Below are 24,811 nucleotides of genomic sequence, written 5' to 3'. Positions count from 1 at the left end.
AGTATGAATTTTTCACACACCTTATAACTTATTCTTCGTACAGTTATCTGTGGGTGTAATCCACATGAGGATATTGGAATTTTTACTTAATACAATTTTGTGAAACATATATTTAATAGAAATTTTACACTTACATATATTAGCTAACTCTTTTAATTGTGACAAATGTCTTGAGGTGCCAAGTGAGACATTCATGAAGTAAGTGTAAAATTTCTATTAATAAGTGTAAATATTTAAGTTAGGAATGTAAAATGATGCATAAATATAATATTATTTAAAATATTTAAGTAATTTTGGGTGTTTTGAAATTCCTATACATCAGAGTAATCACGTAAGAATTAACCTGAAGTATTGTAAAATTTCCCTGTAAGACCTGGAATTATGCATAAATTTTTCTGCTTTGATTGCCTGGACACTCTGTGTGGGGCATATTTGTATCTACTGCTAACTTCTCTACAGACATTTAGCAGTATTAAAGAAAAAAATAACTGCCACTGTTTGCTTTTATGTCTTAGTTCAAAATATAGATGTAGCTCTTTTGGAATTTAATCTGGGATGGATCCATATGTCTTCTAGATGACAGTTACCCTGATATTGCAACTACCTTCTTCAGGTCAATGGACTGACACAGATTAAAGCCCAAAAGAGCTAAATCTTCAATTACATCAACCGAGGGGAGCCTACATAAGGATCGGTTCAAATTATTGATGAATTGCCATAGTTTTAAGGTACCCCTTGATTCATTAGGAGGGTGTGCTTGCATGATATGATTGGGACAGAAACTGACGTTGCTGCTGATACATTTAATAATTTTGCATTTTTATCTCTTGTCACTTGCAGCAAAGACCTGTTCGGCAAGAGGTAGTGCAGCCAGTGGCTCCAAGTCAACCTAAACAACAAACAGTTACATCTCCATGGCCTGTTACCCACCCTGACATCAGTGCCCTTGTAACCAGTCTAATGAACTCTGCCATTCAATTCCAGAGAGCTAAAGGTGGGGTTCTATTCAAAGAACTTCCTTTATTTTTTCTGAAAGTGCTGGTGATTTTGATGCCTGAATTTTCATTTATATGCTCATAGGATCAATCACTTTATTTGACTTAAATATTACCAAAGGATGATGCTCTGGCTGGGAGTTAATGAAAATCAAGTGGAAGCTTAGGTGGCAAGTGAATCTGTTGCTCGTGTCGTTCTTGGTAGTGAATGAAATTGTGTGGTTAACGACGTTTTCATCTTTGTTGTCTAAAATTATTTTGGCTCACTGTCTTGTAGGGTAATATCAGCAGCATTGTAATCTATTTAAACAGATTTTATGGATTTTATGTTGGCAATTAGACTTATTATATCTATATAGATAAAAATCTTAATGTAAAATGGAATTACGTATCAATTAATGAGTTTTGGACAAAAACTTTTTCTATTTTGCATTTATGCTGTATTTTGTACCTGAACTTATAGATTATGACTCTTCTTTACTTATTATTATCTTCAAATTTAAATTTGTTCAATATCCTGTGTTATTTTACTCTCTAATGTATGTATAAATAATTAATTTGTTATGTATCTTGAAGTATTTAATGTCCTCTCAATCGGGTCATCTTCCCAGTGCATCCATACTTCATTTTTTTAACTTCTTCTGCTTTAATACTCATGTAAATACGTCTGATAATACAAGCTATTACGATTTTTTTGGCTTAATGGATGGTAAGAGCTGGGTAACTTCTCATTTTCTGTCAAAAGTTCTTGAAAGGCCCCAAAACTCTGTGTCTTTCCTTAAGTCTGTAGTCTTATTTTTGACAAGGAAAGTGATTTCTATGACCATTGCTATTCTGACCACAGAAGCTTCGAACAGCTCATCAACCTGCAGCCCTCCACGCCCCGCAGCGCCACCCCGAACAATCACAAGCCAACCAGTGCCCGTGCAGAAGACTCCAGTGAGGAAAAGCAACCCATTGCCCCACAATGCCCGTAATCAGAATGCTCCGCACTTGAATGCCACACAGCCTCAGCAACGTAGTCCCCTTCAGCAGCAGCCCACCCCTTGTGTGTCTCGAGTTCAAGCATCCTCGCCCTTGTTGGCATCTCAACTCTGCTCGCCCCCAGTCCTTTCGTCGCCACCCCACTTGCTCGCGTCACCCCTGCCAGCCCCATCTTCCACATCACCATTCAATGCCACTGAGCGGGTCACTCCTTGCCCACCCCGGGTCATCCCCGATCCCTCTCCCACAGTTATAAGCGAGGGCACGTCAACCTCAGTGACCTCAACTGCAGGACTTTCTGTGCCGGGTCTGTCAGCTCTTTTGGCTGGTGAGTCTCTTGTCAACCTAGTAGAATGGTGGTGCCATTCTCTGAATTGATTTAATGTACACTGAATAAGCCAATACTCCACATTTTTAAAGTGATAATGACATGGAAGTAGTTTGTTTTAGAAATAAGCTTATTCTCTTTCTGGTTTTTTTTATTCATTAGTCCTTACCTATCATATCAATAAGCAATCAATGTGAGCATTTATGATGTTTAGCTAATGGTGGAAATGGTGCAATTTTATCAAATCTTTGATTGTCTTGGTTGTGGATGTGAATATGACATTAAAAGGCATCTAGCACCTGAGAAAAGTATGTATTTGGAAAAGATTTTGAATGTTTATAGTATATATTCATTAGGGTTGTGCAAATCTTGAATTTTTGATTTGAGGAAGATTGAAGTACTGCTTAACTCTCTTTTAATTTTGAGATTATTATGTTCAAAAAACAGAGTTCAAGAAAATTCAAATTTTTCAAAAATACCAAAAAATGAAAATTCCTATGCAAGAATAAGAAGGTGTAGTTATTTTTCTTTCCAATGGTATACGTTTCAACACTATGTGACCATTTTCACTAATTTAAATATGTAAAACAAAATAGGTTTTCAGGCATTAATGATGAATTTTACATGTATTTCTAATCAAAAATTTTAAGTCAAATTAATACAGTGCAACCTCGATATAACGACACCCCACGGTGTACTAATAAACACTCGCTATAGCGAATTGTCGCTTTACCGGAGGTGGAGCAAATAATAGCCAATATACCTGTTGCGAACAGATATACAGGAACAGGAGTGGTGCGGCGACAGATAAACATCTATCCGATAAATGTAAGCATAAATCCAGACGAAAGGCGATGTTTTTTTGCATCACTAAATTTCCTTACTCAAACAATGACTAACTATTCAAACAATTTATAAGCGCCGCACTGAGTAAAAATCATGGAAAGCATTGTTTCGTCAATCATTATGCCAATGCACAACCGACGAAGCCATTTTTCTATGCACTTAATTAGTTCATTTACGTGATCATTCTATTATTTTTGTATTTTCCACTGAAAATTCAAAAATTAATTGATAAAACAGTATCGCGGTTATTTAATGCCTCAAATGTTTCCATTGGTGTATGTTTATTGTTTCTGTACGTTATGCGGCAGTGAAGTGAAATAACGCATTACATTTGTTTCTACAGGGGAAAACGGTGGAAGGTTGTATAACGTTCCCGCCTTGGAAGACTTTTTCTATCAAATAATGTAATACCTACATAATCTACGGTAAAAAGTTTGCTAAGCTTGAAAAATGATGTGATTAAAATTGCCGTTGTTGAAAAAAAGTTTCTTTTTGAGTGTTACGCTCGCGACGTATTTGAAGTATACACTGAGTTTACCACGGCACTGCAAACGAGAGTTAGTTGTTCTGCGAGTTCTTCCAGCGGCCACCAGGGGATGCTCGGCTACCCACGTGACAAAAGAGAGCGCCAATACGACTCCGACCACTGACGCGAATAGTTCACCCTTGTAAATCCGCAACGGAGAATAAATACGTCCATCCGGGCAATTCACGCTGATTATCATTGCATCGTACATCCTACATCATCGCTAAGGCGCACTACCTACCTTTAGAGGCATCATTGCAAGAAATACCTCATACTGCAAGGGTTTTGTCGAGGAGTTGTATGTAAAAAAGTTCCGTTTCGTCTATGTTATATGACGCGGGGAATACTTCTAAAGATACTTACGATCGGAGTCCTTTCTTCCACGACTTCGGGTTTACACCGCAGGCATGACCAGAAATTATGAGGGGAGATAACGCTTTGGTGCTTCGCATTAGTATAATCAACCTTCTGCACTCTTAAAATTCTCGATTCGCAATCTATCCCTGAAATGTTCCGCTGTAGGCTTGGGCGTAGCCCCTTTCTCAGAAGTTCCCGCAGATTGGAATGGGCAAAACCACCCGAACAAAGCTTCTTATAACTATTCATCGTCTGCATTCCTTGGGCGCTTCTGTGTTTTTATAATTTTGCAGAGCGAATAGGAAGATAAATTAATTTCGACACTCTCATATTACTCCTTTATTTTTATTTTCTCACTTAGACGTGTTTGGTGTTTTTTTGGCCATGGTGACTGCCATCAAATGCTTTCTATTCACGCAACACACGGACGTGCGGGTATGCTGCCGACTGCTTTCTGCCGTCCGAGGAACAAAAGAAGATGAAGCATTCGCGAATGCTAATGCCACAATATTTTCACCAAAATTAACTACTTATTTATCGAACGACAGTTTACCACATAAATTTGAGACTGAGCACTCCATTAACTTCATATCTAACAGATCGCTAGAAATTACAGAGGTTAAGGAGTCTTGATGAAATTCTTCCGGCGGTAAAACCCTCGCTATGGCGAGAGGCAGCACCAAAAGGGTGTCGTTAAAACGAATTTTTTAACACGCTTATTATAGGGTCAATTGACGGTGCATCGGCTATCTCTCGTTATAGCGGGAGTGTCGCTATAGCCCGTACTCGCTTTAACGAGGTTGCACTGTTGGTGAATAGTGATATTTGAGATTCTATTTTTCATTGGTAGCCAATGAGTCAAAGTTTAAAATGATACTTACAGTAGACCTCCGATTATCCGGCTGCCGTTTATGCGGGTTGCGGATTATGCGTGCATGATTTTCATGCACGCTCAATTTTTTCCGCGATCTTTTTAAAAAAAATGGGATGAAAAATCAACGGAATCACGACATTAATTCTAGGACACACCGGGCTTATTATTTGCGTTAGAATCCCCTTCATAAAACGGAGGCGATCACGCACTAGCTGCATTCACGGAAGCACCGTGTGCCTGTTGTGCGTGCCTAGCAGTGCGTGACCGCAGTCCTTGATCATGGATATACGTCGTACAGCAGTTGCAACCCGGCAACTTGTGCGAGATGCGACTAAGTGGCATGGTGCCTGACTGTAGTTTCCGACGTCGAGCAGTGGTTTTGAAGCATTCGTGCAAACCACTTTTCTGTATCCGCGATCACACAGCCATGGATAGGTGGTTTTCGAAACCAGGCCTTACATGGAGCATTAATAATACGAGTATAACCATGTTATCGCTGCTAAAAAGATCGCGAACTGTGAAGAAAGCTGTAAATGAGTCTGGAAAGCACTCTTAAATAACAGAATAACTGCATAAATAATAATATATTGTTTGTTTTACGTAAATTATGAGCATTGCAAGACATTTAAGTGAAAGTTTGGATTATCTGTATTTTCCGATTATTCGTGCCATCTCTCCCCATCATTAGCCCAGATAATCGGGAGTGTACTTTATATATGATTGTTGGTGCAGTATTAACGAGGCATATACAGAATTTCAGACAAAGACCTTTCTGTAATATATGGGATAAGAAAAACATATTTCATTTTATTTTTTTGTCTGAAAAAAAAGCAGAGGAACCTCGATCTATGCATCCTTAAGGGGATGGATAAAAATAAATTATGAATGCGGGTAAGTTTGATAAGGTTGCCTATGGAGAAAAGTAGGATATGTGATAAAGTCAATGTACTTGTATTTCCTCTACCTTGTATTTGCTCTACATACTCCAGCAAATTGTTTACAGGAAACAATATGGCATACGATAAATGCAGGAACTCTAGATTGAGGTACTACTGTATTTTCAATGACTAAAAATAGTTTACCACATGACTCTGTGTGATAGTTAATTGATATAGATATATAAGATAGATAATTTTGACTTGCTGTAGATAAGGTTTCAGCTAATTAGGGAAAAATAATCACTGCTCTTGGTGCTCCGAGTTAAGCTAATGAATTAAAGGCGACTAGCGATGTCCATGGAATTTCAATTGCTGTGTGTATATCATGTTGTCTGATGGATGCAGGCATGAAAATATGCCATAACTTTCCACGGAACAGTGGTTTTCAGTTTTCTTAAAAAATCTTACATTGATCCCAGTGAAAAACACTAATTTGTATTTTTCACTGGGATCTACCATTCAATTTTCCAAGATGAGGAATATTCAATGAATCTCATATTCAATATTACATTTTTTGTCCGATTATGCTACAGTTAAAAACTACTATAGAATTTTTTGGTGTCATTAATAATCAAAAAAGGGTGTTCGATGAAACACCTCAGATGAGTGCCACGTGTGCTGCATTATTATTTTGATATTATTGCTTTAATCAAGAAACCTATATTGGAAAGGTTTCACAACTTTTCTACGTAAATGAAAATTAGGGAAAACCTTCAGTTAAATATTTACTTCTGTAGTTCTGATTTTCACCTTAGATATCCTTTAACGTAATTAGTATATTTTGTGGGAATTCAGGTTGAGGCAAAAGGGTCAATTACTCCATTGGAAGTTAAATATGTTGATGAAACAATTGAGGATCACGATTTTTTAAATGATTCATATTTTGGCTTACCACAGGCCACCTTAATCTATTCTTTATGTTTGCGGGTGACCTTTCACAAGAGCCCCGACACTCTTGGAAGGCTTCGCTAATGGGGTGGGGGTAGTACCGAGAGAGAGGAAGAGCAAACTTAATGTTGCCAAATGTCACCCTAGTTTGCCACCGAAAACATGAGTGTCATGGGAGGTCACAGGTATTTTGGCCTTGGCAGCGAGACAGTATACCTACTCATTTGGAAGGTATTGGGGGTAATCCTTTCACAGAAGCCTATTACATTGTCAGCTAGCATGCTGAATGAGACACCGTTGGTGTAAGGCGTACTTAAAGACATACAGGGAGAATGCTTGCAGAGTGGCAACACTGCTCCATGAGCAGATTCACAATGTTAACTCGACGGAGGTCTGAGAGGAACTGACTGAGGTCACGCCAACTGTTTGCCGATTGGCAAAGGGAAAGTAACATGTCAAGAAACTTTCTCTCCCTTCATCCTTACTTGCTTTAGCCACACCAGCTCACCTGCAAAGATAAAATGGACTGAGAATGATAGATTTGTCCACTGGCACTAAAACAGATGTAGCTTTTGCAGTTGCAAATTCAAGTGAGTTTTGTACAGCAGACTCCCGATTATCCAGTTGCGGTTTATCCGTGTTGCGGATTATGCGTGCATGATTTTTCACTCTTGCTCAATTTTTTCCACATACTTATAAAAAAATTGTATGCAAAATCATCGGAATTACGGCATTAATGCTAGGATACACTGGCCTTATTATTTACGTAAGAATTCCCTTCGTAAAACGGACGCGGTCACGCGCTAGCTGCATTCAAGCGAGCTCCGTGTTCCTGTTTTCCAAGCCTCGCAGTGTGCGACCACGCTCCTTGATCACGGATACATGTCGCGCAGCAGTTGCAACCCGGGCAACTTGTGTGAGATGCGACTGCGTGGCATGGTGCCTGACAGTGTAGTTTCCGACGTCGAGCAGTGGTTTTGAAGCAGTTGTGCAAACCACTTTTCTGTATCCGTGATCACACAGCCATGGATGGGTGGTTTTCGAAACCAGGCCTTAGGCCTCGGGTACGATACAAGCGGCGAGCGGCAACCTGAGCGGCACGTGAGCGGCAGCGGTGGCTACAATACGAGTGGCATTTTCTAACCACTCAGGTTTCTCACCTTTTCTAACTTCTGTATTCCTTTGTTTGGCCGTATTCTCACTACTTTGATGTTTCTCTGCTTACATTTTCAACTACACTGAAGGATGAATCTACTGAGCGGCAAGCGGCAGTGGAAAAGAAATCGGTCTGGACTTGGAACCATTAGCGGCACTGGGTGGTGCCGCTCACTGTCGCTCGCCGCTCAAACATATCGTACCCACCCTCAATGGATTTACACGCAACTAAATGAGGACCGATATCAGAGCGGCGCTGCTCACGCCGCTCGCCGCTCGTATCGTACACGGGGCCTTACATGGAGCATTAATAATGCGAATACAACCATGTTGTCACCGCTAAAATGATCGCGAACTGGCAAAGCAAGCTCTCACTTAGTCTGGGGAAGCACTCGTAATAACAGAATAACTGCATAAATAATAATATATTGTTTGTTTTTGGTAAATTATGAACATCACAAGACATTTAAGTGAAAGTTTGGATTATCCGTGTTTTTCGATTATTCGTGCCGTCTCTCCCCATCATTAGCCCGGATAATCGGGAGTGCACTGTAGTTCTTGTGGCAGTAAAAACTTGAATTATGTTAGCCTGATTATTCGTTACATCTTAGCCAATGCCAGATTAAGCTGATTATGTTAGATTTTACGGCTAATTTATGGTCTAATAATGGCTACTCTTTATTCAACAGGCACACCGTCTGCAGATAATCCAATTCCAGGCATCAACTCAGGCTCATCACTTTTGGAAAGACTGACTGCCTCCTCATCAACAGGTGGCAACTGCCCGACTCCTACCCAGAATTCTCTTCCTGTTGCCCAGAATGCTCTCCCCCAGGTTGCCGCAAGGGCGACTAGGGTTCAAGTCCCTCCCCCTGCTGTACCCATCCCAGCTCCGCCCCCACCTCCCCCCGGACCTGGACCAGGGGGTGTCACGCTGGCCAATCTCAATTTGCAAGGTCTTGGTTTGACTGGCATCCATGGTCTACAAAATGTCCAGGTGAGTTTGAAAAAGGCAAAAATAATTAACTCTCCTATTCATTGGGATTTAGGTTTAATTGCTCTACCGTCACCATTAGGTATACAGTAGAATCTTCCATTTATGAACCTCTAATTAATGAAGTAAACCATTCTCGAACCCCCATTCGAATGTGTGTAGCCAAAACAGCCAGATCCAAGGTCACTATACCCTTGCTCATGGGCATGGCCCTCTTTTTTTGACCTATGTTTACTGAGCCACATCTCTAAGTAAACTAAACAACTTGAGGCCAGTAGTAACCCCAATTTCTATAGATGTGGAGGAATTATGACCCTGAGTGCAGCATTCTTCTATGATAAGGGATTTTTCCCAAGGCTCAAATCTTCTGCTTATTAGGATGTCTGGTTCTTGGAAATATTGGAGGCTGCTTTCAGACGATCTAACTTTTTGCCATCCTTAGTGGAGGACCTGGCACCATAACTTAACCATATGGACTTAATGGGTGCTTTCTGACACATTGAATTGCATTTTGGATTGGGATGACAATTTTTACAGTGCCAAAGTGCTCTCCCATATCCAGTATGGTGCAGCTCCGTTTGCCATGTAAAATGTCTAGGTATTCCAAACCTTGCTGTTGTTGACAGTGTATGATTTTGGTTTTTTATAATATGTTTAGGGTGTTTGGCTTTTATGACTTTAAACATAATAGGATGTCTTTTTCAATCTATTTGCTACTTTTTAAATTTCAAAGCATAAATAAGCATCATTTTACCATATCGGTGATGTAAATTCAAACCACAGTTTAAAACAGTGTATTCTTGATGATGCTGCATCATCATCTTAAAATTCCACATCAAAAGATGCGAAAGACTACAGTATAGTGTAGTACAGTAAACTCTCGATTATATGAAGCAGGATATTACAAAATTTTCGATGATACAAAGTGAAATTGTAGTTCCGACAAAAAGCTTATGGTAAATACATAGGGCTATTTGATAATAAAAAGTTTTGAAAATATGAAATGTTTTGACATTGTGAACAGGCTACAGAACAGAACGAATTCCATTTGTTCCCCAGGAACAAATGGAATTCGTTCATGCTAACTACGGCAAAAGATTTGTCATCAAAACTAGTTATGCCGGTGTAAGTAGCTAAAAAATCAGCGCTTCCAACTTTGGTCCATCAAAAGTGTGAAATCGTAAATGAAAGTGCAACTTTGGAGGGAAATTGTTTGCCTAAAAACTTACGGTGGGAATTGAGGGGAAGTAGAAGTCCTGTAAAAATATCGTGACTGATACAATGCCCCTGTATACCTTCTTACTCGTAAACATCACCTTGAAAATACTTAGTAGTTTATCATGTGAAGAAGGTCGCGTGGGGTATTTCTTACACTCCTACTATAACCCTACGTAATTGAACCATATCATGAAAATGTTACAAGTCCATAAAATTGCTCGGATTTCAATGTTCTTGCGGGTAAATAAGCGATCTTGTGACACCTCAACAATGAAACAATGTTACTTTTTGGAGGGAAAGGTCGGGGTAAATACTGGGGTTGTCAACAGCTAGGTGGGGAGATGTAGTAAGGATATCACAGATGATATAATACTTAATACACGAGCCCATATTGAGGGCTAAATGGCTCCTCTATTGCCCATTTGAACGGGGTTTTGATGATTATGTGCATTAAGTTTTTGCGTAATTACCCTGCTATCTATCTTTGAAAATAGTGTTCTGCCAAATTTTCTGATTGGCCACCAGAGGAATACATGACATAATGTAGAGGAACTTTGTCTTTTCCAAACTCCTCTTTTGCTGAGGGAAAGAAAATGTTTTTGTGTAGAACAGAACCACATAATGCCGACTCTTAAGATTATGCAGAACAGCAGTGTAATCAAAAACTTTCACCTTCATGACTGAGTAAACAGTTACTGAATAGCACTGCTGAATGTTGTCCAAAGTACATATTATAGTCAGTGAAGGTCTCAAAGACTGATCGAACTCAGCTCAGCTGTTCTTATGATTGAAAAGTGATGATGCTACTCTTAGATTAATTTTTTCTTCAGTTTACTGACTTTTTGAAATATCTCGTTCTTATAATGTCATTTTCACCAACATTTTCATTAATATAATTTTTTTAAATTCAAAATTGCCATTTTCAAGGAATAAATTATAGATTGTATAGCACTATAATTTGTAAATGATTTTTCACTAAAATTTCTTTAGGAATCTTACTATAGGTTATGTTTTATCTTAGTTCTAAGTTTTGTTATTCATCGTGTTTATTTTTGTCATTCACTTTAATCATTGCTGGGAAAAATCTAGTCGTAAATATTGTTGCGTTTACGCAACAATGGGAATTCTCTGGTAGACCACGGGGCTTTTCTCTAAGCGAAAGCAGCTCGTCAAAATGGCTTTTAAATTGGGCTCACTTCTGATGGCAGTTTAGCAGCATTTTTGCCACTCACATGTTGTGAGTAAACAAAGTAATGGGTGAATGGCATTTGGAATTCCATGATAGTCATCTTTACGAGTTGTTACTTCGTAGGTTCAAACCGTTGCGTGCCCATGTGGTACCGATATAGGATAAGGTCATTCCCATGTCGTTGAATGGAAGTCTTAATTAGTAAACAATGAATTCAGCTCAAAATGTATTAAAATTTAGAGAAGATAGAATTAAAGATTGAGAAACGCATTAGAGGAAACAGGATTATGATAGAAGTGGAGTACTCCTCTAGTCGCTCCTTGGAGTTTGCTCAGTGCAATCGTCAGTGCTTGCTATCCTTTATTTTTAGCGCTTAGGTGGATTAAGGCTAAGAAAAATAGCTTCAAATGGGTAGATATCAGATAAATAGTCCTCAGAAATTACTCTTTATCTCTCTTCCAGTAATTATATCGATAATACTGTAATACAGTAAAACTTCGATTTTACGCACTTTGATTTTACATCAAGTCTCGTTTTTATGCAGCGACACTCAAGTCCGGCGGGAAAGCATAGGTAATTGCAATGGTGAAACTTCGATTTTACATCTTTTCTTGATTTTTCAGTTTTTCAATTTTGCGCAGCAGCCCCAAAGAGGCCACTAATCTTGATTTTACGCAGTTGTCTTTCGACTTGTTTTGAAAATCCCGACTGGAGCTATACGAAGTTTGGTTATTATTTCGTCTCAATGAGTTGCAAAAATGAATACAGGAACGGTTGAAATAATGTCGCGCTGTTGAGCGTGTAACTAAACACATCGCGAATCTAATTATTGCTTCCCCCTGCACACTCTCAGTAATATTTCGGGCTCCTTTACGAACGCGAATATCGCTCATAGTTCAAATTTGCCGTAGAAGGATATTGAAACCTAAAACACACGGCAATCGCCGTTTATGCGTAACTACTTTTGATTAAGACAGATGATCGCTGGAGATATTACCATTATCGCCTTTCGTTTGTTATTCGACTTATTGATCAACACTGTTTATAACATATTTATTGTAATTACAGTAGATGGTCATTAATCCAGAATTATGAACTATGGAATATCTATCCCTAATGGAAGGTTTTCTATAATTTTGCCAATGCTATATTACCCGTCGCCCCAGCGAAATATAAGGGCGAAATGAGCTGTTAAAAATCCTCCCGTACTAAAATTTTGGCTTCCAAGGTGTTCCATAAAAATATAGTTTTACTTCTAGTATGGATGTAAGTCGTTGGTGATTCAACACGATGGTAAAAGCAGCATGCATTGTCTCATTCCGCGGGCTAACCCCACATCTGCGGGACGAATAGAGGAGAGGGATAGTTGCTTGCGTGACGCACTTATCAGAACTGACTCAACTTGTATCTCATTGTCAGTGGGTTTAAATGAAACATGGTTGGAACTTGAATAGCTATTAGCTTAAATCTGCTAGGTGACAAGCGTTTATTTTTAACGGAACGGGTGTTAATACCCTTGGAGAATAACCCGCGTGGTCAATTTTCATGTAATCATTGAAGTAAAATTCAAGACGTGAATGATACGGCAGTCCCTTTAAACTCAGGAATGGCATAGCACCATTAAATTGAAATACAAAAGTGTCCGGTTCTGTTATCAGATATGGGGAAGCAAAAAATTCCGTGAAGATGAGTCACTAGGCTTGTGAATCGAAAGTCCCGGCGCTGAATTTGCAGAAGAATGCCGACAGAGAAGCTATACGCGGTAGATTCAAGCCACTAATGCTAAAATTTCATGGGAAAATGCTTTTTTAATGCGTAAAAATTATAAGGAGGGAAAATTGTTCCGAACTATTAATCATTTTTTATTCATCACTGGTGGCATGATGGTAGTTGCGCAGTTATTTAAATAGCTCACTTAAAAAAAGTGATCTAAACACCGGAAAAATCTGAATTTCCAAATATCCCGGGTCCTGTGTGCTCCATATTGTCTATGGTATGCTATTTGGAAGGAGGTAACCGACAGCTGGGGTCATTAGCGCCATGAAGTAAGGGCTGGGGGAGTCAGGAGCCTATCATTAGCCAGGTTGTAATGATAGGCTCAAAAGGGACCAGGACTTATTCACTTTGAATTTATTTGTAACAAATTGTCCATTTATGAGCTAATGGTTCCATATTTCAAGCGACACTCAGCAAAAATGTTCATCCGCGGAAAAAAAATTAGATTTGGTTATAAATTGTGGTGTCTAGCCTCATCTACCGGCTATCAGGTTTTGCTATATGGAGGTGCCGAGCCAGGAAGTGATAGTTCATTATCACGTGGAGAAAGGGTTGCTCTAAGTTTGTTGAATTTTTGTAAGTGTCCAATACATCATGCTGTGTATTTTGATAATTTCTTCAGCACTTACAGTCTATTAGCCACTCTAAGTGGTAACGGCTTTTTTGCAACTGAAACAGAAAAAGAAAATCGAACCAGACACTTCTGATATTTTAACCACAAATTTGCCTTTTCAATGGGAAAATTTGTAAGTTAGGTGCCGATCACTGTTGAAATGCTCTGCTGACACTCACCGCTTTGTAGTACGTGAGTAACTGGCCATCTGCTAGCTGGCTGGGACTCAAACTAGACATGAGCTCCAGCTAGCTACATTGCCACCACCAGCCCATTGTAGCATGCTTCCACCACCGAATTCATGAAAGGAGCAAAATCTGTGAGTTTACCTAGCTAGCTGCAGTAGCTGCCAGAAGGCAGAAAGCTTCCATTTTTTCCTGGGAATGGTATTTTGTCAAACTATGACCTTGACTACAGTTATTAAAACACTACTTAATATCATTAGCCATCTACATATATGTATCTAAAAAAAATCACATTTTGTGTTTTGCCTTTCTCCCATTTGCATTTGACATTGAATGGGGTTCCTTCTTGATGTCATCATGTAGAGATGTGTCGTCATAAAAAAACCAGCTACTGGAAAGTATGTTGTTACATTTTACCTGATAAACACTGCATGTGCCACTGCCATCAGGTCGGTAGAGGGTCAGTAGCTGCCACTGACAAATGTTTGGTCGGCACCCATGTCTGGCTCAAACTTATCGATAGGAGAATGCATCAACCTTTTCCTCCACCTCCTGACTTGCATTATTGGTATTTACTCAAGGCGAAGCTTGCTCTCTAACGATTATAGCATAGAGTTGTGGCAGAGAGCAGTAGTGGGTGGGAGAGGTGAAACTTTGGCGGAGCACAGCTTTGACCGAGTGTGATAGTGACAATGTAGTTATGGTACAGCTCTGGTGGTTTTGGGCAGCAGCGCACAGCAGGAAGCCAGTCGACACTGCATGAACCAGGACACAGAGTGATCATTCGGTACTCACCGAGAGTGTGGAGGTCTTGTGGTAGACTTTTATGAGTACCGCTGTGAGTTGTTGGCAGTGGCTTAGTCAGGAATTTCATGTAGGCATGTTTTGTAACAATTTTTCCATGAAATCATGATTTGAAACATAATCATTCATGTATTTTTGTCCTCCCTACTCTGCATGATATAGATTTTTCATGATCATTTTTAGATGTAGTCACATTAGGAATTATATTTCACTGAAGTGTATTTTATTTGTGTAACGAAAAGAAATTATTTTTGTCACCTGTGATATCAGAAACTAATGCTGTTGGTTCTTTTTCAGTTATCCATCCCGGGCCTAGCAGTGCCCATATCTCTCTCCCTTAATGTATCTGCTGCTGGAGGTGGAGTCACTGGAGTTACTGCTGCTCCTACCGGTGTTTTGGTGACAACCTCTGGGGCAGCCACCCAATTGAACAGAGCCCCTCCCCCTCTTACTCATAATGCTGTTTCATCGGTGAGTTTTTTTTTTCAATTATTGTATTAATTAAGGGATAACTGGAGTTATGTCATCTGAGTGTCCTCAAAATTTGATTGTAGCCCTCTATAAGGGGCCATTAGATTTTTTGGATTTCTACCGTAGATATGTATTGCTGTAATTAGAAAGGAAAACAGATAGTGGTTATAAAATACATTTATTCTTATGAATAACTTCACTATGGATTGGTTTACTATTGTATACATTATTGAGTTGCGACGGATGTCTTGAAGGGGCAAGACTTCTCGAGTTTCATCAAGACTCCCGACCCCTGCAAGACTCACCAAACCGAGAATCTCGACCCGACAATGCCCAGAAATGAAAGTCTAGTCTCGACCACCAAGACTGTCGGATGGTCGAGAGTCTCGTGCAGCCCTCTTTATTAGCCCTTCATGAAACAAAACTGATCATTGCTATAGTAATCATTTGTTCTTCTCTCCTTTGCCCAATCAATAATCCTCAGCACTTCTTTTGCCTCAGAATGAGAGCAGTATTAGGGTGGTCCTTATTTTTCGAATTTCTTTGGGACACCCCCTCATTTTATGCCAATTGGTGTAAAAACATTACCTGTAAAATATTATTGCAATTTAATAACAGGAAAATGCACTGCATTGTACTTGAAGTTGAGAAATTTGGCTTGTTTTGCACGAGGTGGCGTTACTTGGGGTGGCACGGGCTCATTCTTGGGGCCGTATCTCGGGAACCACTGGTCACAATTGGAAAATATTTTAGGTGCAGCTTGTCAAATGTCTAATGTATTGTTGTTACCAGAGAAAATCAGTTGAAAATACCAGGGCCTTCTTATCGCTGTTCATTTCCAAAAAAAAAACAGCCAAAAATGCCAAAAATTTCTCAACTTGAGTGCAATGCGGCATGTCTTCCCATTATCCAATTGCAATAATATTTTACAGGGTATGTTTTTACACCAATCGGCTTAAAATGGGATGTCCCGAAAGAAAATAGAAATATAAGGACCACCCTTGTGCAGTATTAGGAAATTATGCCTGTGCTATTAGTCACTTGAATGCTCAAGCCTTTCCACCACAGCAAGGTTATAACCCAAGATTTTTCCTCATGGATATAAGTGTGTCATTATTTCCTCACCTTGAACTCTTAAAAATGAATAAATGTAATTATGAAGTTTAAAAAGCGCTCATTTTGATTTGAATCACTTGATTTTTTTCTGTTATTAAAAATTAGATCAAATCAACTTAATCAACTGTGGTGTCAAGGTATCAAAAAGTATCAATCAAATCCCTAATCTTTAGTGCCTCATATTCCAGATGGGTACTTCATCTATATCTGGAGTACCAGCAGCAGTTGCATCCTCATCGCAAGTGATGGCTGGTAGTTCTGCCCCTACCACCATGGTGCTTACCAGTGCCACGGGAGGAATTGGATCGCAGGGTTCAGTACTCTCTCTGCCTGTCGGTAAGAGCTGATGACTTTCTGCTCGATATTTGTAAGAATTAGATTTGCATCTAATTTTTTGTTTTAGAATTTTTTCTGTTGAGCAAAGTTAGTTCTTTTTCAAAATTACTTCTTTAGTTTTCCTTTGGCCGAGAAAGTCATTTTCCTACTCTGCAATATAAAATTTGGGTACAAAAGGACAAACAATTCTTTCTCCTTGGATAAAGTTATTCATTGTATTGGGTGGTCCTATTACACTGGACGGCAAAAAATAATTTTTTCTGGAGCCCTGATACCATTCCTGCTAATTGTAATGAAAAATGACCCTCTGAATCCGAAAATGACATCCGTTTTCCTTCATCACCCACCATTTTCGGGGGGAAGCCCCCCTCTAATATTCATCACTTTTGCAATAATTTGGAGGAATGAAAAGGAGGGGGATCACGGATGGTGGGAAATGCCCTAATGTTGCTATCCCACGGCACTGAGTTTCTCCCTATGGTAGTTTCATCTCCTGGGGAAGATTCAAACTAAGTGCCTGTCGTTATTAGCCATAAATGACACATGGTAAACACTTCTTCTCATTTTTATCAAACGATTCATGGATGGATGTGGGAAAATGGTCCGTGGGGGAGAAAGAGGGAAGGGTGAAACACGATTCAATTATTTTCCTGTAACTTGATAATTTCTTTCGAAGCTTTTGATTTATGGTCTTCGTAATACGAACCCTGCGCTAGCTGGGGCCTTTTGTTTGATTTCGAAGAGGAGCAAAGAGTCAGAGGAGGGGCCGAGGGCTGATAGATGGAGGGGGTAGAGGATTTTGGGAACAGGGTAGTTTCCTTCATAAAAGAAAATGAAATGCATTTATTGCTATTCGTTACCCACCATTAGGTTTTCATAATATACAAATTATTTGGTTTTAGAAATCCCAGTTTAAATGAATGGCAATGGTCAATTTTAACCTCATTTGAAAAAGGCCAGATTGGCGCCCATGGGATTCCACTCCACGTGACGTCTCAGGGACCTAGTTTCTATACGAGTAGATAGGAGTTTTACATCGTCTGATATTACCAATGCATGCATGAGGCACAGAGTTCAGGGAAACATCTCTTAATTATCACCTATTAAAACTCTCTATGGTTGGAAAGTTTCCTTCGTTTGATAAGGTATTAATGATCCTTATTTAAGCCAAGCGCTATCTGCTAGCAGGGTACTCCACGCTACCACCATGCTCGGCCACAAGCATCCTGCATCGTAGCGGCGCACCAAGGTGGCCTCACATGGCAGCAGCCAGAACCAGAATGAAGTCATACGTGCTTTTCCTAGCATTCATACTTAGCGTTTTCGTACACTTGAAAATTTTCACTTTTCATTTAATCGCGAAAAATAGATATTGTTATTTAAAAATCTAAAAGTGTGAATTATGTACTCCAGGAGTAATAATCTTTCGATTTAGGCAATAAAAAAATAATAGGAAAACACCCTATTCAATTCTCTGTTTCTCTTTCTTGTGTGTGTTCCTTCTCGTACCACGTACAATAGTTCCTTTCTTGAAGTTCCAAAATGTTGGGTATCAACATCCCAGCAATCTCTGCTCTACTAGCTCCTGTAAGCCTTCAACTCCATGATATTTCATTCATCCTCATTTGACTTTTTCTCCATCTTGTCCGTTTTTAAAGCTTGCCACCCTAGTCATGTTCGATAATATGCACCCTGTTTATGTCTATATTCTTTTGATTCTCTATTAATCTGTTATTTCAAATGTTTATATTTCCCATGTTTTATATTTTTTATTTTCCTATTTTAATAATTTATTTTTTTGATGAAACCAATACAAAAAGCTTATGTGGAGTATTTGGGGCATTTCAAAAAGCTAACTAGATTAAAATGTGCCAGCATAGTTTTTGGATAAGACATTTTTCAGCTTTATTTGTGTTGTGCTGTACCTTGTACATCTGTGATTTACATTTAAAATGCTTTTCTTATCTACAGAGTATTTGTAGATCAAGCATGGGTTTGGCTCGATGAACCAAGAAAGTTCCAGGACACTTGTTGTGGCATTTATTTATATATTTATTTGCCCAAAGACCTAGTACATATGAATATACAAGATATGAGGCACGTTCTCAAAATCTAGATACAAAGGTTTAACTGCCGTTATTAAGGTAATCGTCAACAGAGTAATACATATTGTTCAGTGATGGACTTTATAATTTACACTTAAACAAATTGATGTTGTTCACATTTTTTATACATGTAGGTAGTTTGTTAAACAGTTTGATGCCCATTTCCTTTGGGCCCAATTTAGCTACCTTAGTGCGTACAAAATTGTAATGCAAGTCACTTTGTGACCTAGTGGGGTAATTATGAAAAACACTATTCATGACGAAATTATTTAATTTATTTTTTACATACATAATAGTAGATAAAATATACACACAAGGAATCGGTAGAATTTGCAATTCCTTGAAGATTGGTCTGCTGGGAGACCTATAACCTTTGTTAGCAATTATTTTCATTGCACGTTTCTGGAGACGAAAAATTCTTAAAGCATGATGGCTAGAGCCCCAGAAGATTATGCTGTAAGTAACATGAGGGTAAAAGCCCCCATAATAGAAACTTAGCAATGTAGTCTTTCCCACTGTGGGGCTAAGCTGTCTCAGCAGGTAGAATTTAATTTACTGCTGATGTAATTGATATGGTCGTCCCAAGTCATTTTATAATTCAGAGTTATACCTAGAAATTTACATGTATTAACTTGCTCAATTGATTTACCTTCCAGTCTAACTGGCATGCTTTCCATTGGTTGGCCACTTGACTTAAAATGAATTAGTTTGCTTTTGTTTGGGTTTACAATCAAGTAGTTTTCATGGGCCCAATTGCTAATCAAATTACAAACTGAGCATCTTGGTTCAAAGATTGTTCAGAGTTAGTTGAATCGATAACAGTGGTATCATCCGCGTACAGTACTGGTGAAATATTGTCCTTAACAGATATAGAAAGAGGTAAGTCGTTAACATATAATAAAAACAAAAGTGGCCCCAAGGTTGAACCTTGTGGAACACCCACTCGTGAATTACATGCAGTAGATGTATACTTGACTCCATCAATTGTAATAGTTACCACCTGGGATCTATTGTGTAAATATGATTTTATCCATTGAAGTGAGATGCCCCTAATGCCCAATCTAAAGTTTAAGCAAAAGATGGTCATGCAAAGCAAATTCAAATAGAGTCTGTTTTTCAAATGCAAAACTAATTTTTAAAAAATTATGGTGTGATTTCATATATTTTCATTCCTTCGTTCTTTGGTAAGGAACATGCAGGGTGCGTTTCGAAAGTAGTGCAGTTGAATTTCTCCATGCCACTGCTATTGGTTGGAATGGAATCACTCTGGAGTAGGTGGGGTGGATGCTAAGCTTTACTGCGATATTAGCCTCATTGCTCTACAAGCTGTGGAAGTGGCAGAACGTCAGTTATTGCAAATGTCTGCACCTCACCCGTGTCATGAAAAAATTGGAATCGACAATCAAGCAAAGTTCAATTTTTATGCTAAACTGAATAAATCTATTGAGGAGACTAAAAAAATAATTCTTGAGTCTTATGGGGACACTGCTGTGTCCTACTCATAAGTTTTGAGGTGGTTACAGGCCTTTAAGGAGGGCCGGGAAGAGGTTCACAAGCCAAAAAAGCAAGAAGGAGCAAATCAATAGTGAAATCAGTGCTCATTGTCTTTTTTGATAGCAAATGAGTGGTCAATAAGGAATTTTTCCTGAAGGACAGACAGTTAACGTTGCCTTTTACATGGATGCACTGGAAAGACTCCAAAAAAGGATCATCAGGATGAGAAAAGACATCTCCGCCACCTAACAACTCCATGTCGACTACGAGCCTTGCTACAACATGCTTCGAGTCTGCAAGTTCCTGGCCAAGCACTAGCTTTAAATACTTCCCCAACCCCATATAGTTCTGAAGTGGCCCCTGCAGACTTATATCTGTTCCCTCGGATTACAGCAGCCCGGAAATGAACCCATTTTTTATTCATAAAAGAGATCCAATCAGCCATGATGAAGACCTTGCGAGAGGTCCACGAAGAAGCCTTCCAGGGCATGTACCGGTCATTATAGAGTTGTTGTAAAAATGTGTAGTCCCAAGGACAGTACATTGAAGAATTTAAATTGTTTGTTCAAATATTTTCTTTAAAAATCCTTTTTAGAAAAATAATTGCATTACTTTCAGAACTTACAAGAACATAATATGTATTTTGGAAGTCAGAGGAGATGTGTAAATTAATTTTTCCTATTCTAATTGCAGCTCAAATTGTGGCATCTGGAGTTAAGGGACTTGGGCAGCAGGGTATTAGGACTGCCACATCCACTGTTTCTCTTCCTCAGGTTTGTATTATTCTTTATTTCACTTCTTCTAACCAGGTGTTTGAATAGTCACTTAACTCAGTGTGAATGTATATATATACTTATGATATCAATGAACCTCGTTGAAAAGCTCACTGATGAAATATGAAGTCATAGCTAAAATTTTGGTCCTCATGAAATACCACTAGATTTGAGGTAGAAAATTGAGATAGAAGTATTGTATATTCTAGCATTCGATTTAACCATGATCATATTATTTTCATTGTCATCAAGTTCGGTACTGTCAGATGTATGCTGCAAAATTGGTTGTAAAAGTTTTACTTGGCAGTGCAATAACAAGAAATTCGATATTTATGATGAGAAAACTCATATGCCTTTTTTTAAAACCTGATTTAAGTTAAAGAAGATAGTGATTGAAATTTGAACTGTGTATTATTAGTTAATTAGAATTTTGGCGAGTTTTTATAATTGTAATACCGCAAAACGTTATCAATCAATTACTGTATTCCTCTGGGTAAAGTACCCCTTTCGTGGCTGAGCTTTAATCCTCATAGTGTGTCTACCAGGTTGTGTGTCGACCTCTAGATGTAGAAGTATTGAAGCTTGCTGTGAAATAAGCAAGTTTGGTGTTAACGGATTTCAGTAGGAGCTGCACATTGTGCTTTTTCACATGAGCTTTCGCAGGTTTTGCTATGATATGAATCATTCATCGCCTGATGATGATGCGACCTGCAATGGTCGCAAAAGCTCGCCTGACAAAGTGCAATGCGCAGCTGCTCTCGAAAGCTGTTGACGCCAGTGAATCTCACTGCAAAAGCCTACGTTTCTAGCTAAGAAGCAAGTTTACTCCAAGAAGTTGTGCACTAAAAGTGATGGCACTGCACGGTGATATGGGTCTATCCGTAGAGAAGATAGGCCACCTTAATGATACTTTAACCCTGTGAAATTGGAATGACTTGGCAACTTATAGCATTTGTCAACTAGGAGAAGGCATATGCTAATGTGGAATGGAAGTCAATGCATATAATTCTGTAGACATTGGAGTGCGCAGCAATGAATGTAGAATTGTGCACTCTTTGTAAGAAAAACTAAGCAGTTGTGATTAAATCTGGACCCAAGTGTGAAGCAGTGAGAAAAGGAAAGGAGTGGGATATGGGTGTGCACAGTCTCCCATAATTTTTTGTTTACTCATAGAAAGCTATCAATGAAATCAGGCTTAAGGTGTCAATACCCACGGAGAAAGAATAAGTGGTGATGACATATCAGTTATAGCCAAGACAGAAAATGATTTGAAGAAGACTTCAACAAATATGAGAAATATGGCCAGAATTCATTTGAAAATCCGCAAAAAGAAAACTTAAAGTATGCAGATAAAGAAAGGAGGCTAGAACAAACAATAATTAGGAAAACAAATTCTTGAAGAGATAAAGGACCATTGTTAACAAGGAAGCCAACTAACTATTGATTGACAAAGCAAGAAAGAAATATGTAATCAAAAGAAGAGTGCAAAGAATATAGCTTTCTGCAAAATGAAGAATCTACTTAACAGCTGAGAATATAATTATAGAAGTATGAAAACAATTCAGATGCATATGGAGCATGTTTGAGAATGAGGTTTGGAGGTTGAAAGCTACAGAGAAGTTAAGCATGGGCATACCCGGGGGGGAGGGCGGAAAGGGGCAGCTGCCCCCCTTAGAAGCATAATTAAATTTAGTGGAAAACGAAAGTTTGGATAAAATTTTCTTTAAATCCTAGAAAAATGATATTATTATAAAACACGTTATTTAAATAAAAATACTTTTTCGAGCAAATAATTTAAAAGAATAGTCAAGGGCTGATACATTTTTTTAAAATAATGGTTTCCTTAACCTCTTCTGTGTTAATACATGAACGACGACGGCTTGCCCCCTCTAGTTTTGAACCTGGGTATTCCCTTGAAGTTAAGAATGAAAGCATTCAAAATATGGTGCTACCAAAGAATAATGAAGATGAAATGAATGGACCAAGTAATGAGGAGTGCTGAGAAGAGCGGGAGAAAAGAGAATTCTTCTAAAAACCTTAAGGAGAAGATGGGACAACTTATTTGGCCACTTAAGAGTCTCGGCTTCCAGGCGTTCCTCCGCGTTGAGTTGTCCATAGGTATACAGTTTCTCCAGCCATCCTGCTGGCGTCTTAAGGTCACAATTCTTCTGAAAACCTTAAGGAGAAGATGGGACAACTTACTGCCCCTTCTTCACTTCAGTCATTTCTGACCTGAAGATGCCAGCAGGATGGCTGGAGAAACTGTCGTCACCTATGGACAACTCAGCACAGAGGAATGCCCAAAAGCCGAGACTCTTATGAAGAAACACAGCGAAAACCTCAGATCAAACTTATTTGGCCACATTATGAGGTATGATGGCCTGAAAGCAATCTCAAAAGGACAAGTGGAAGAGAAGAAGGGCAAGGGATGGCCCCGAATGAGTTACATAGGACAGGTTAGAAAGGGTATTTAAGAGAAGAAATGTGTCGCTACAGAAAGACTAGCGGATAGGAGAGAGGAATGGAGATCTGCATCTAACCAATCTTAGAATTGTTTATGTATTTATAAGCATAATATAAAAAATATTACATTCATGTCCAAATTTTTTGAGTCAACCAGATTTATAAAATTATGTATTTATATCATTGGGTGTCTTGGAGTGTGGGTCATAATTTGAGGTCAATATAATAAAAAGAACAAAATTATTTATATTTATGTGAATGAATCGCTAGGTGTTTGTCAACTTATATTAACCATGAGATGTGACACCTAAATTTCCAGTAGCCAGCGCATTCAATTACTGCAGATGGCATTAGAAATGCTTGCATTTACAGTATTTGGTAGTGTTCTACTAAACTTGGACATCAGTTCATGAGGCAGAAACTAGAAGGGTGGGAAATCCTCTAATAACTGGTTAAGGTATGATGGCTGAATGGATCAGGGGCTATCTACCCCAATGGACCTTGCTGCTCGTTTTCATTGAGTCCTAATAGTTGAATCTCATATGGATAACTATAGGTAGGCAAAAAATCCAGTAAAATATTAATTCTAATCTAAAATCATAATAAAGCACCACCTTACTATGTCTGCTGGTTCCTACTATGGATTGTGCTATGAGATCACGCTGAGAACTATGATACTCAACTTAAAAGTCTTGTTGTTGAGGAAATCTTATAGCTCAAAAATGTCAACAACTTATGTTCAATAGTAGCCATGTAACTAACTTTCAAAAATGCATTTGTGAATGTGGTTTAGATTTGATTATGAAATTACATTGATATTGCTATGGCTTGGTTTTATGTAGTACTTCTTTTCACATCAATATTAAATCTTGAAGGATAGAAAGGGCATTAAGAAGTCCATAACTTTCAATGCAGCAATTGTATGGAGTATGCTTAAAGCAGATACTTCTTCTACCCTTTCTACAAAATCATACCTATGAAAGGGACCGGAAAATATGTATAATATATGCTCAGCAACGGATAAGAAAATGAGAAAAAGGTTGCAAATTTTAACACTTAATCATCTGAAGTTATTGATCTGAGAATAATTTCAAGTCCATAACTTTTAAAGGTTAGCAGAAAAAGCCTTAAGACTTACTTTTTGCTTTGTTTTCTAAAAGAAACCATGTATTTCCTTTCCGGTGATAATTATTTTTTCTATTTCAAAGCAGGTAGCTCCTCAGTCTATTCAAGTAGTTGGGACTCTCCATAAACCACGAGCTGGAATAATAGGTGGCACTGTGGGTTCTCCTGCTAAAATAGGAGGACCAAGGGCAGTCCTTGGCGAGCAGCCAGGTATTCCCCTCACTGCTGCCTCACTTAGGATGGCTGTGGCTTCAGGTA

General features: G+C 38.7%; 1 protein-coding gene across 3 annotated transcripts in view; it reads left to right on the top strand.

Annotated features, from left to right (window-relative positions):
• LOC124162826 (transcription factor SPT20 homolog) overlaps positions 1–24,811 on the top strand; it is a 60,671-nt gene that overhangs the window by 26,378 nt on the left and 9,482 nt on the right. For 2 of the 3 annotated variants that reach the window (XM_046539494.1, XM_046539492.1), the window contains exons 8-14: positions 841–994; positions 1,840–2,307; positions 8,581–8,888; positions 14,968–15,141; positions 16,446–16,593; positions 20,886–20,965; positions 24,637–24,808. In XM_046539494.1, coding sequence (XP_046395450.1) covers positions 841–994; positions 1,840–2,307; positions 8,581–8,888; positions 14,968–15,141; positions 16,446–16,593; positions 20,886–20,965; positions 24,637–24,808 — 1,504 coding nt within the window. The remainder of the gene's footprint in view (positions 1–840; positions 995–1,839; positions 2,308–8,580; positions 8,889–14,967; positions 15,142–16,445; positions 16,594–20,885; positions 20,966–24,636; positions 24,809–24,811) is intronic. The other variant, XM_046539493.1, reaches the window with a different exon arrangement.

This window comes from Ischnura elegans, chromosome 7 (genome assembly GCF_921293095.1).
Source record: "Ischnura elegans chromosome 7, ioIscEleg1.1, whole genome shotgun sequence".
Taxonomy (NCBI): Eukaryota; Metazoa; Arthropoda; class Insecta; order Odonata; family Coenagrionidae; genus Ischnura; species Ischnura elegans.
This window is presented reverse-complemented; position numbering and strand designations above follow the sequence as displayed.